Source organism: Tursiops truncatus, chromosome 8 (genome assembly GCF_011762595.2).
Source record: "Tursiops truncatus isolate mTurTru1 chromosome 8, mTurTru1.mat.Y, whole genome shotgun sequence".
Lineage (NCBI taxonomy): Eukaryota > Metazoa > Chordata > Mammalia > Artiodactyla > Delphinidae > Tursiops > Tursiops truncatus.
In genome coordinates, this window is record NC_047041.1 from 21,066,739 (window position 1) to 21,080,381 (window position 13,643).

The 13,643-nt window shown below is 39.1% G+C and overlaps 1 protein-coding gene across 1 annotated transcript in view; it reads right to left on the bottom strand.

Annotated features, from left to right (window-relative positions):
* POU2AF2 (POU class 2 homeobox associating factor 2) overlaps positions 1-11,435 on the bottom strand; it is a 37,004-nt gene extending 25,569 nt beyond the window's left edge. Inside the window, exons 1-3 of the mRNA XM_019942014.2 lie at positions 11,293-11,435; positions 5,076-5,179; positions 3,413-3,522 (exon numbers count right to left, since the gene is read on the bottom strand). Of these exons, the coding sequence (XP_019797573.2) occupies positions 3,413-3,522; positions 5,076-5,179; positions 11,293-11,435 (357 nt within the window). The remainder of the gene's footprint in view (positions 1-3,412; positions 3,523-5,075; positions 5,180-11,292) is intronic.
* Between the last annotated feature and the right edge of the window lie 2,208 nt (positions 11,436-13,643).

Consider the following 13,643-nt stretch of genomic DNA (forward strand, 5'->3'; position numbering starts at 1 on the left):
ATAGCTGATTCACTTTGTTATAAAGCAGAAACTAACATACCATTGTAAAGCAATTATACTCCAATAAGGATGTTAAAAAAACCCCACAAAAACAAAAAAACCCCACAATTCTTCCACATTAAAAAAAACAAGAGTACATGGGATTGCATTTAGGGATCACCTCTTCCAGGGTAAGTGGAAGATCCACCCAAGATCCTTAACTTAATCACATATTTTGCCATTTAAGTTGACATTCACATGTTTCAGGTATTTGATGTAGGATCTTTGGGGGTCCAGTTTTTGGCTTAGGATAATATCTATGGTAAAACAGTGTGGTAGGGCCTCCAATCTCCTCAAGTTATCCTTTGACTGGTTATTACCCATGTTATCAGTAGCAAATTTTGAACACGTCTAAGGATGGCTTTCCTATCTAAACTTACCTAAGATATCAGACTCATTGTCACCTAGTGAACTGGTATGAAAAAGGGTAAGGAGTGTCAGTATTCCTCATGCCATTCGAGCCCTGTAAGTGCTGCCAGTAATGTGATTCTACATGACTCCTGCTCATTGAGTTGTGTTTGACACAGGGACAGAAAAAGTCCTTGAGAGTCAGTGATTAATATGATGTCTTTCTTGGGATTTTCTAGAATAGTGGTTGAGATGAAAGAAATAGACAGTAAAATCAATTCATGGAGATACCTAAAGTCCAAATAGCCATGTAATGGGACTATATGCATTTAATTACCCAAATTTAAAAGGTCTTTGAAATGAGGACGAGAGTAAGATACCAGCAGTGAGACACTGAGTAATATGTGAGAACAGGAAGTTAGGGCTGAGTTCATACTGCCTGTGTACCTGATGCCTGAGAAGAACAACCATAGTTAGAGCTGGTTTGCACCTTTCCAGTCCTTTCTATATGATGATATTTTCTTATGCCTTCATTTCCTTTGTTTGCATGTGCTGTGGTCTGAATGTTTGTGTCCTTCCCAAATTGATGTTGAAATCCTAAGGCCCCATGTGATTGTATTAGGAGGTGGGGCCTTTGGGAGGCAATTGGGTCATGAGGATGGAACCCTCGTGAATGGGATTAGTGCCTTTATAAAAGGGCCCTAGAGAGCTCTCTATGCCCTCCCATCATGTGAGGATACAATGAGAATTCTGCAACCCAGAAAAGGGCCTTCACGAGAACCTTACCATGTTGGCAACCTGAACTTGGTCACCAAGCCTCCAGAACTGTGAGAAATAAATGTATGCTGTTTATAAACTCCACTGTCTGTGGTATTTTGTGATGACAGCTCAAACAGATGAAGACAGCATGAATCAGAAATGATTCTACTCCAGTCCACATTGATCTTTCCCTTTAGAAGGCATATGGAATTGGCAGTCAGAAGACCTGCCACTTGCTAACTGCAACTTGCAAACAATCCCTTCCCTTCTTTTGTTCTCAACTTTTTCATCTGTAAGATGGAGAACGATGTCAACGTCAATCTCATAGGAGTAGTGTGTCTATTGAATGAGATAACACACAGGAAGTGCACTTTAAACTGTGCTTATGCAAATAGTATTCCAATCTTCATAACACGTGGCTATGCTGCCTGGTCCTTTGTCTTCAGCATTCAGTGTAGTGCTTGGTTATATGGTCTTTTATTTTTTAAATGTATAAGTGTTTTCCTTTCCGCCATTGTTGTTTAATGGCACAGACCATGTATCACATGTTTCCTGTACCCACTTTTGTATAACATTTGCAGTGTCACTGGGCCAGTAGCAATAGCTCAGCAACTTCTAATCTGGGTAGAGATAAGAACCTTGGTTATGTGTGGGGTTTTGACAGTTGCACTTTGCTGTGTGGTAAATTTCTTATATTATGATGTGCAAAGAAATCACCCAAGGAGCTTGTTAAGAATGACCATTCCCTGGCCCCAGACCAATAACTCTATGTTAATAGACATGGAACAGGGACCAGGAATTTGCATTTTAAAATTAAATCAAATAATATGACTTATTGTTAATTATGTTTATAGTGTTATATCTTTTAAAAGGTAAAAGCATCAAAAAATAGAGAAAACACACTCTTCGATAGTCGCAGAGCTTAAGTAAGAAATCATGTTAGGTAATTTTTTAATAAAAAATATATTTCCATCCACCATTTGGATAGGTGCCTCTTTGTCTTGTTATGCAATTCCATCTGGCACAGTGCCCTATTACTGTATGTGTGTATGGATGACGCTGCCGAGGAGGGAATTATAGCCTCACATGGGGCAGATAGACTATCTGTTCCTTGACTATGAAGTTATCTTCATTGCGCCTCTTATCTTCCCAACTGACAGTATGCCTGGAACTTTTGCAAGTTTCACAATTCTAGCCATAATAGTGGCCAAGCAATCCACGTTACATCCATGCCGCTATGGTTCACTTAGAGTAGACTGAATTCTCTGTCTCTTTCTTTTTTCCTCTCTTTCTCTCAAGAGACTAGATTTGTATGGATGTTTTTAACTCACATTCCAGATGATTCTGAAGAAGCATGAGGAGAAACATGGCACTAGGAACAGACAAGGAGCCAATTATTCAGATTTCTCTTTATCAACTAAGCTCCATTTGAACTAGAAGAGAGGAGGTGGTTTAAAAGAAAGGAAAGCCAAAAAATGTGTAAATAAAGGATGTTCTTAGATGGGAGGAAATTGAATCTGGAGTTGGTTCATTTGAAACAAGTCCCAGAAGTTTGACTTTGGAGCAGTGTTGAATATGGTGCTGACGTTCTGGGCAGAACACACTGGAAGAAGCAGTTCCCACTGTGTACCAGCCCCTGTGCTCAGTGCTGTATGTGGTTGCCTCCTTTATTCCTGGTCATCTGCTCTCATGTCCTGCCCCCAGCAATGCAGGTGAGTAATTATATACACAACTCGATAACCAACTGCTATTTCCATTCAAGAATCATTATTGGAGATTTGGGTGTAACTACTTAAACATTTTAGGTATAGAGCAGAGCTATTTATAAAGACAAGGATGTCAGATAGAGATTTTAGACTTAAGACAACTCCTACTAAGATGTTTAAATCTGATTTTGCACGTTATATAGAAGATGTTTAGAAGTTGTCTCTATCAGATTTAGAATAACATGTATATGAAGGTCAGCATTATTCCCACCAACTGAGCCTTTGGTAGTTCATGACTGGCAGAAATGAAAAAGTCAGGACTCATCATCATTTCATATCCACTAGCTGAAGTAGCCAGCAAATAAGTTCACAGAGTTCTTGGAATCCTTGCTTATAGATTAATTATATAGTGTGTGCCAGTTAAAGGGGGGCTTTGCTGTGGAGAATATCAGACTCAAGAGGTGAGAGATTGGTGAGAAGATAAAGGGAGAGGGGAGATAATTAACCTTAATAGGACTTAAATACCCAAAGACTTCAGAATGGATTCAACTGAGACTTACATTAAATCTTGAGTTACTTGTATGCTTGGATCGTTTTTCTGCCAGTAGATCTTTGACTGTGTGCTTCACTCTCACGCCTTGATACACTCGTTTGCTGTAGTCTCCTGGGACTTAAGCAAATGGAATAGTAACAATCAAATGTGGATACTATAAGTAGGTTAACCTGTCCAGGGTTAATACTGTGATGCTATTTTCTCATTAGAATGATAGACTTGAATTTGAAGTGGCTTCAACACAGGTCATTTAGTCCTATCTCCTGATCCTTGACAGAAACTGATCCAAGCTAAGTGAAAGAAACACTATTCCATCTTTTACGTATTAGCCACTGACTTGGGAAAATCACAATTTCTCAGCCCTGTTTCCTTCATCTGTAAAATGGGTTTAATAATCTCTCTGAAACTGACTGCAGAGTTACATAAGATATGCATATGAAAATGTTGTGAAAAGTACCAAGTTAAATACAAAATTCCTGTACAAAATGAAGGAGAGAAAAAAACTATGTTCCAAGACAATTTATTATTCAATTCAAATAAAGCCACATGCAAACTGATTTCAGCAAAACAAAGTTATTTGACTGATCCTTTGGGTCTTATTTTGACAGGATTTGGCCTATATATCTTTTAATTAAAGAGGCTTAAGTATCTCTTTCAAATCAGCCTCAAATTTAAAGCTAAATGATCTTAATGTTTGTTCCAAAGGAATCTAAGTGCTGCTCTTAGAATTGTGTGTGATGCCTTATTTTTTGGGAAAAGCCTGAGGCTACATTTATTCATCGATAATTTATTGAGTATTCTTTATGTGTCAGGCATTGTGTCAGAGCTGGTAATACAAAAGAACATGCCATCTAGTGGGAGGAGAGAAATACTTAAAAATAATTATAATGCAAATGTGCAAAGTACAACAAAAAGTATGCCTGAATAGAATACTCAGAAAAACACAGAACGTGTCAATTTCTCTTGAGGGTGGGGAAGGAGTTAGGGAAGGCAATGTGATAGCGGAGGAAAGCAGTGTGTATGATGGTAAATGAGTAAGAACATTCCAGGTATAGAGGGCAGCATGGGAAAAGTCCTGGAGGTAAGAACAGAAGGAGGGAGAAACTGAGCCTGGGGAAAGGAAATGATCAGGGCGCAGTCATGAAGTTTCTTGTAGGCGAAGGAGTTTGGATTTCATCCTGTGTGCAGTGAGCCATTGGAGGCTTCCAAGCATGGTAGTAGTGTGGTTAGATTTGCATTTTAGACAGACATTTCTAGCAGCTGTATGAAGGTAGGTTTAGATTTAAGAATCACAAAGCCACAGGGAGAACAGTCAGGAAGATTCTAGGATAATTCAGGCAAGAGATAGTGGGGTCTGAGTTGTGGTTGATAGGAGGGCAAGGAGAGGACAGATCTGGAAATTATTTAGACGTAGGAGGGAAAGGAGCAGGAAGATTCAAGGCTGATTCTCAAGCTTCCACCATGGGATTGGTCTGGGTATATAAGTTTCAGAGACATCATAATGTTGATAGTAAGGAAACCAGGAAAGAGAATGAACTCTCTTGGAATGTTTGAAAGGTAGAGTCATAACAATGGCATTGAGGGAAAACTTATGCATCTGGCATATTAGGATAAATAGACCAGGCTACTCTCAACGGCTGAGATCAATATCCTGGGAACTCCTACAATACTGATTCCTGACACACTGGTTGGGAAGCTCTGGACTAGATGGTTAAAGATGGAAGCCTGGGGAACATCCACATTTGAAGGCTTGTCTGAGGAGAAGGAGAGAACCCTAATGAAGAAGAAGTGGTTGGAGAAGAACCAGAATAAAACAGGAGAATGAGGTAGAATTCAAGGGAAGGGATTTCAAGAAAGAAGGAAAAAGAGTGAGATACGACAGAATTGTTCAGGAAGATAAGGACAGCAAAACATCCATTGCTTTCAATTCAGTGGTTGGTGTTGTCTTAGCAAGAGTAATTTTGGAAGCATTACCTAGAAGCCAGGTGATAACGTCAAGGGCAGAGGTGGAGAAAGGGAGGGAGACTATTTCTTCTTGAAGTTTGAATGAGGAAGGGAAGCAAGAGATTGAATGATCATTGGAGACAATTACAGGGACAAGGAGAGGTTTGCTTATGTTTTTACATCTATTTAATGAATTCGTGGATAGGAGATATTTGAGGATATTTGAACAGGAAGAGGGAGGGACTGAAGATTTAGGGAAGAGGGAGAAAATGATGAAAGGAGATCTTGAAGAGCTAGAGAGAAATTGGGGTCAAGGACACAAGTTGGCTCTCAAACTTTTGAGCCCAGAATAAAGAAGGGCAGGGGAGGGGTGGTGGCCCAGTCGTATGGTCAGTGACTAAGACATCTCTAGTCCTCGTTCCAGCAGCCTGGAGTAGGAGAGTGACACAGGCACTAAATGTCAGAACAAGGCAGGAGTCAAGGCCAGACAGAAAAGTCCAAGTAAGAATACACACCAGTGATCCTCAGAGTGTGAATCTTGGGCCAGGAACAATAGCATCGGCTAGGAATGTGTTAAAAATGCAGATTTTCAGGTGCTGCTCCAGATGTACTGAATCAGAAACTTTAGGGGTGGGCCCAGCAATTGTGTTTTAACAAGCCCTTTAGGTGATTCTGATGTTCTCTGTAGTTTGAGAACCAAAGATATGCATAAGAGTAGGGATTTTATAAGGCTCCTGTGGAAGAGGGGGACAACTCTAACCTAGGCATTCCTAGCTGGCTGATTGATGGTGGATGTGGACTTAGGTCTGAGAGGAGATTGGGGTGGACGTTGAAGAGGTCCAGTTGCCCAGTCCCAAAGGTTGATCCTTTGTGTGTTTGCAGACAGTCTTGGTTTCACTTTTCCGAAGGGCTTTTTAGTTGGTGGTTTCAATCTGAATTATCCATTTATGCTTTATATGTATGCCAAAAAGCCTAGAGGAAATATACCTATTCTAAATAAGTTTAACAAATAAGCACATGGTGACTAATGGATAAAGTTCATGAGATGGCAAATAAGCAGATCAAAACTTCTGAAGTTTTGCCATAAAACAATCAGTCTTATGTACCAGTTGGCACCGACTCTAGTGCAAAATGTGGGGCTATATGCCACAGTGGATGCAAAATAAGTTTAGAACATATAACAGATGTCCTTAAAGACATCTTCTTTTAGTGAGAGAAATAAGACATGCACATGTGAGGGATTAAGGGAGAGGGAAGAGTATACTTTATTGATGAAAATTTTGTGGGAAGGGATGGGATTTAGTCTGGATTCAGATAGATGTGTATAGGTTAGGAGGAGGGAGAAAGGCCTTGTAGACATTAGGCATGGCATGAGCAAAAGCAGAGGTCGGAAAGAGCAAGGCATGTGTAGGAAGGGAAAGGAATGAGGGTAACTGGAGTTAATGGATTTAAATGCCATCAATATATAGATGAAGTTCAGATGGATATCCCTAGACCAGACCTGTCCTGGACTTTAGATGTGGATGTCCATTTTCACTTTGATGTCTAGTAGACATTTCAAACTCCACATGTCCAAATCTGAACTCTGTCCTTCCCTTTATATTTGCTTTTCTGAAACCTTCCTATTAGTTGTTGGCAACTCCATCCTTCTGTTTGCCCAGTCCCAAAGCTATAAAGTCATTCTTAGTTCCTCTCTTTTCTCTCATACTTCACAACCCATCCTTTAGGAGTTCCTGATGGTGCCACCTATAAAATAGAGCCAGAATCTGCTGACTTTTCTCCACCTCCACTGCTGATATCCAGGTAAAATAGACTGTCATCTCTCATGTAGATACTGCAGTAGCCTTCCAACTGATCTCTTTGCTTCCACTCTTCCCCCATCCCCAGTGTATCTCAACACAGCAGCCAAAGTGATTCTTTCAAAAAGAAAGTCCAATTGCCTCACTCCTCTTCTCAAAACCATACAGTGGCTCCCCATTTAACTCAGGGTAAAAGCCAAGGTCCTTACAATGGTCCTACATAACCTTGTTCCACGACACCTCTGATCTCATCTCATAACACTCTATTGTACTCCAGCCAGTTTCTGAAATGCATCAACCACACCACTTCTACCTTAGGACTTTGCATTGGCTGTCCACTCTATCTGGAATATTCTTCCTCCAGTTATCCACATGACTAAATGCCCTTGTCTCCTTCAAAATTTGGCTCAAAAGTCATTTTCTCAATGAGAACATATTTAAAGTTACACCTTCCCATAAAACATCTCTATTCCCCTTTATCCTATTTTACTTTTTATTTCTACGTAGTACTTGTCTGTTATAATGTCCTATATAATTTCCTTATTTATTAAGTTTATTGTTTATTGTCTGTTTCTTCCTTGCTAGAATATAAGTTCCATAAGGGTAGGAATCTTTGCTTGTTTTTACTCACTGAAACATCTTAAGTGCCAATGCCTATAACAGTGTCTGGCACTTAGTAGGCCTTCAGTAAATATTTGCTGAAAGTATCCTTTTTTTTTTTTTAGTTGAGAATAATGGAAATGTTGAAGGTGTTGAAAACCAGGTGGTAAAAATTTATACTTTATGTTGTAGGTGATGGAAACCACTAATCTTTTTGACCAGGGCTATATTATGACTTTATCGTATTTAGGAAGATTTGGAATTTTTTTGGGAAGATTAATCTGAGTGCCCATCTTAGGATGGGTTGAGGATGAGGAAGAAGAGAGGATGGAAAATGATAAAACAGTGAGAAGCTAACCAGAAACATTGGAAATGACAAGGGAAGGGCAGATTTAAGGAATCTTAAAGGTCTCTTTCAAAAGAACACAAACACACACACATGTACACACACAATAAAAAAGACTACCATGATTAAAAAGAGAAATCAAGGAGGCAGGGAAGAGGGTTGGTTTTGATGTGGAAAGAAGAGTTCAGTTTTGAATATGCTGACTTTGAGGTTGTGGTGGCTTAATCAAGTGAAATCATCCTATAGATAGACGAGAACTTTGACCAGCATTAGAACTGTACATCTAAGAAACATCTATAAAACTATGATAACTAGAGCTATGGAAATAAAGTTCTCCAAGGAAGACTTTGTAGCAGAAAGGAGTAGAAGCCCTGGGAAAAGGCTATAGTTCTGATGCCCAGGGAAAGTAAGGGGACAGGGAAGGTCAGGGCAGAAGTGGGGAGGAAGGGGCAGAGATGTAGGTATGTGACACAGCAGAGTGGTAGCAACAGGGAAATGAAGGAAAGATGGAGTGTAGAGAAAGAGGAATAATGATGGAGGGGGAAAGGCCTTGTAGACATTAGGCATGGAGAAAGAGGTGATGTCAAGTATCTGGCACCTAGTAGGTGCTCAGTAAATACTTGTGGGGTAAAGAAAGTGCCTTAGAGAATTTGAGGAAAATGAAGACATAGAAATATCATAGGGTTTGGAAAACTGGAGATCTTTAGAATGTGGGAGAGAGCAGTTTCATAAGAGGTGGGGAAGAAACCCTTTCTCTGGGGCTTCAGCATGGGTGGTAAGAAAACAGGGACAATGGAGATAAACCAGGCTCTGCAGTAGATACAAAACAGCAAATGCATTTTACACAGCATATAAGGTGGATAAAAATACATTTTAACTAAGAGATGGAACCTAGTAAAAACTCTTTAAACTATTACCTGGATTATTCTTCCTATTTTTGGGAATTCTGAAAGTTCCTTAACCTACCCTATCCTCCTTTTTTAAAGAGGAGTGATATTTAGAGTTTAAAAATGTTGCTAGTATTCCTACTTCCAAATGTATTTCCCCTTGTGCACTGTGTCTATTTAAAGAGTCCACACCTGCATAAGTGAGGAGATGCTTAAGAGGTTTTATTCAAATACCCTAGATACAAACTTGCATTCAGATCAGTTGTTGAGAAAACAAAGATGTGTGTTTCTGGAGAGAAAGCACAAGCAAATTTATTAATAAGAATCATTTATCCTTTCGAATTTGGGAAAAAAATTCATGCTGTTGTATCGTGACTGTGTACACGCAGCAAACTGTCCCAGTCATGCCCTTTCCACATTCCTGTTCACTTTGAAGAAGGATTTGGCCCACAGTAGATTTAATGATGCTGTTGCTTTAATGTTGTTTCTGAAAATTACATCTTTTCTCCATCAAATCAAACTCATACATTCTGAAATTGGCTATTTAAAATGTAGGCGATTCCTCAACTGTTTTTAGTTATGAAATATCAAATATATTTATGACATTTGAAGCACCTTATTTTACTACTTTTGATGACAGTTTCTGTAATACATTTTCTTGCTTTTAAATTCTTTAGAGTGTTTGAGCAGGTGCTTGTTACATAAGGTAAGGGAATAAAGAGACAGTTCGAAACAAACAAAGAAAAAAAGAGTAAAACAAAAACAATCCCATAACTTTAGAAAACAATTCATATTTTGAGTTACATCATTAGACAATGGTAAAATTAAGATAATAGATGATGTCTCTCTGAATTGTGGTCCCTCATGGTATGAAATACAGGCACACTCTCACTTAAGAAAGAGCAGAATAAACATCCTGGATTATTGGTGAACAGCATCTACGTTTGTTCCATTTCTCTGCCGGTCAGGGAAGTGCCAAGAATGAGGTCCTGGACAGGCCAGTGGCAATACAGTGCTTTGGCCCACCGTCTGGCTCAGGTGACAGCCTTGAGACTGTAGGTACCCCTCTCCTTACCCCACCAACCCAGCTCAGCCTGTCTTGCTGAGGCTGAGAACCCTCTCCCCAAGAGGAGGCAGATCCCTACGTAGGAATATAGTGCTTGATCTATACCCACTAGATGCTCAGCATTTGTGGTTCCACTTTTGATCTGGGAAGATGATATTACTAGTTTTATTATGCAAAGCCTCTGGAAGAATACAAGGAAAGACAAGGAAATACAAGGAAAGTTCAGAAATTAATCTTGAAATGTTCAATATATTAATTAATGTATACTACTTAGGAAATTTCACACTGGAAATAAAGACTGAAACTTTTAAAGAAGTGGGGCTAAATTAGTTAACATGTGAGGATTTTCTAGCAGTTTAGTTTGCCCATACCATAGGCATCCACAAGCCACTCCCAATAGCCACCCCCCTCTTCCACTTTTTAAGCCTCAGAGCTGGATCCAAACACTTAGCACTTCTGTCATAACCAGTTCCATACTGCAGAAGATAGATGCCCTTATGGCTCTTTTTATCTTTGAGGAGCTGTGGTGTTTTAAAAAATATTAATTTTTCTTTCAAGCTACTTTACAAAGTGTTTAAAGAATATTTCTTCTATCATCACTTATTACCATTTAAATGCAAACTTTTTAATCTAAAATTTGTTCCTGAAAGGGGTTTACTCTATGTTGACACTAACATTTGTATCCTCAGAGTGAACACACTGAGAAAGATCTATATATAGTTTGAATTCATGAAATAACAGCCCTTCCTTACCATGTGTATGTGGAAAGCCCTTCATCCTTAATCTTAAAAGCAAGATGCATGAATAAAAGATATTTCAAGTTCTATATAAATGTGGATTCTTCTCCTGCACTTTCTTTATAATTGAGGGCTTACTGGAAGTTGTTACTTTTAACATAAAATTTGGCTACACTGGAAAAGAATGCTTTAATATCCAAGTTCTCATTTTATAAAAATAATGTTCAATAGAATTGATCTTTCAGAAACCATACCTCCATGAACTTGAAACAGCAAAATAAACCCAACAATTAATAATTAAATGCAACAGAATTATGAAAATGTTACCAAGAGTTCAAAGTTGTTGGTCTCTGGTCTGTGTTTTTATACTTTTACAGTATATGTTCTAGCTGGACTTAGGGATATTTCTTCTTGTCCTTTGCTTTATGTTATGCATTTGTGACGTTAAAAATAAACATTAGGATTATTAAAGTTTTAAAAAAGTTTTAAATCATTGATATTGACTCACCACGTTCCATTCTGGATGGTTCCGGTGAATTTCCTTCTTAATGGCAATGTAGGATTTCTGGTGAATGGTGTATTTTGCTTGATAAGGGAGCCTGGTCTCCTGGAAAGGTCAGCCTGATGCTGATGGGAACGGCTTCTGTACATGGTAGTGATGCTTCTGAAATGACTTGCTTTAGATTTGATTAAATGCAAATACTTTTGTGTCAGTTTCTCTACAATTTGCATCCTCAATGTAGATTATATATGAAGGTACTTTTTTCCTCCCCAAGAGGATTTTTAGTCAGCAACAATGAGTTTCCATTGGGAACAAACTCTCTTGAACGTTTATTATGGAAACAAGGAATCCATTATTTGCTTTATGAATAGCAGTGGCATTTTCTATCCTTTTAATATAGAGTTAGGTTTTAAAAAATAGTACGTATGAAAAAGCCATATTTCCCAGTAGGAAATATAGGTACTATGCTGTTAATACTGTAATTATGAGTACACGATTTTTAAAAGCTAGACTATCTTTCAGATAAAGATAGAATTCAGAAAGGTTTTTTATTTAGGGATAAAAATCAAAATGAATGTCACTTTACTACAATAGGATATACTTTTTATTATATATAAACATCAATATATGATCTATAGCAGAGGTTCCTAAACCTGGCAGTACATCAGAATCACCAGTGGAGCTTGTTAAAAATAACTTTGCCCAGCCCCCAGCCAATTCTAATTCAGAATCTTTTGAAGTAGAGGCCCAGATAGCTATATTTTAAAACAAACTTTCTGATTTTTTTTAAAAAATTGTCTTTTTTGATGCACTATCAGTGTGAACTCCTTTAGACCATAATTTAAAGAAACCAAATTTGAGGTACTTTCTGATATTTCCATCATTTATCTTAACCCACTATTGCTGCTTAACCTAATTTTGGTTTTTCTCCCAGTCTTTTTTTTTTTTTAACATCTTTATTGGAGTATAATTGCTTTCCAATGGTGTGCTCCCAGTCTTTTAAATTATTTATTTATTTTTGGTTGTGTTGGGTCTTCGATGCTGTGTGTGAGCTTTCTCTAGTTGCTTCAAGTAGGGGTTACTCTTCGTTGCGGTGCACGGGCTTCTTATTGCGGTGGCTTCTCTTGTTGCGGAGCACGGGCTCTAGGCGCATGGGCTTCAGTAGTTGTGGCGCACGGGCTTAGTTGCTCCATGGCACGTGGGATCTTCCTGGGCCAGGGATCGAACCCCAGTCCCCCACATTAGCAGGCAGATTCTTTTTTTATATATACAATTTTTAAAGGTTATACTCCATTTATGTATATTACAAAATATTGACTTTATGCCCCATTTTTTTCTTTTTGCTGTTAGTAAGATTTTTTTTTTAACATCTTTATTGGAGTATAGTTACTTCACAATGGTGTGTTAGTTTCTGCTTCATAACAAAGTGAATCAGCTATACATATATCCTCATATCCCTTTCCTCTTGTGTCTCCCTCCCTCCCACTCTCCCTATCCCACCCCTCTAGGTGGTCACAAAGCACCGAGCTGATCTCCCTGTGCTATGCGGCTGCTTCCCACTAGCTACGGGTTTTACATTTGGTAATGTATATATGTATATGCCACTCTCACTTTGTCCCAGCTTACCCTTCCCCCTCCCCGTGTCCTCAAGTCCATTCTCTAGTAGGTCTGAGTCTTTATTCCTGTCCTGCCCCTAGGTTCTTCACGACCATTTTTTCCCCCTTAAATTCCATGTATACGTGTTAACATGCGGTATGTGTTTTTCTCTTTCTGACTTACTTAACTCTGCGTGACAGACTCTAGGTCCATCCACCGCACTACGAATAACTCAATTTCATTTCTTTCTATGGACAAGTAATATTCCATTGTATATATTGCCACATCTTCTTTATCGATTCATCTGTCAATGGACACTTAGGTTGCTTCCATGTCCTGGCTATCGTAAATAGAGCTGCAATGAACATTGTGGTACATGACTCATTTTTTTTTTTGCAGTATGCAGGCCTCTCACTGTTGTGACCTCTCCCATTGTGGAGCACAGGCTCCAGACGCGCAGGCTCCGCGGCCATGGCTCACGGGCCTAGCCGCTCCACGGCATGTGGGTTCTTCCCGGACCAGGGCACGAACCCGTGTCCCCTGCATCGGCAGGCAGACTCTCAACCACTGCGCCACCAGGGAAGCCCACATGACTCATTTTGAATTATGGTTTTCTCAGGGTATATGCCCAGTAGTGGGATTGCTTGGTCATATGGTAGTTCTATTTTTAGTTTTTTAAGGAACCTGCAAACTGATCTCCATAGTGGCTGTATCAATTTACATTCCTACCAACAAGTAGGAACCCTACCAGCAAGAGGGTT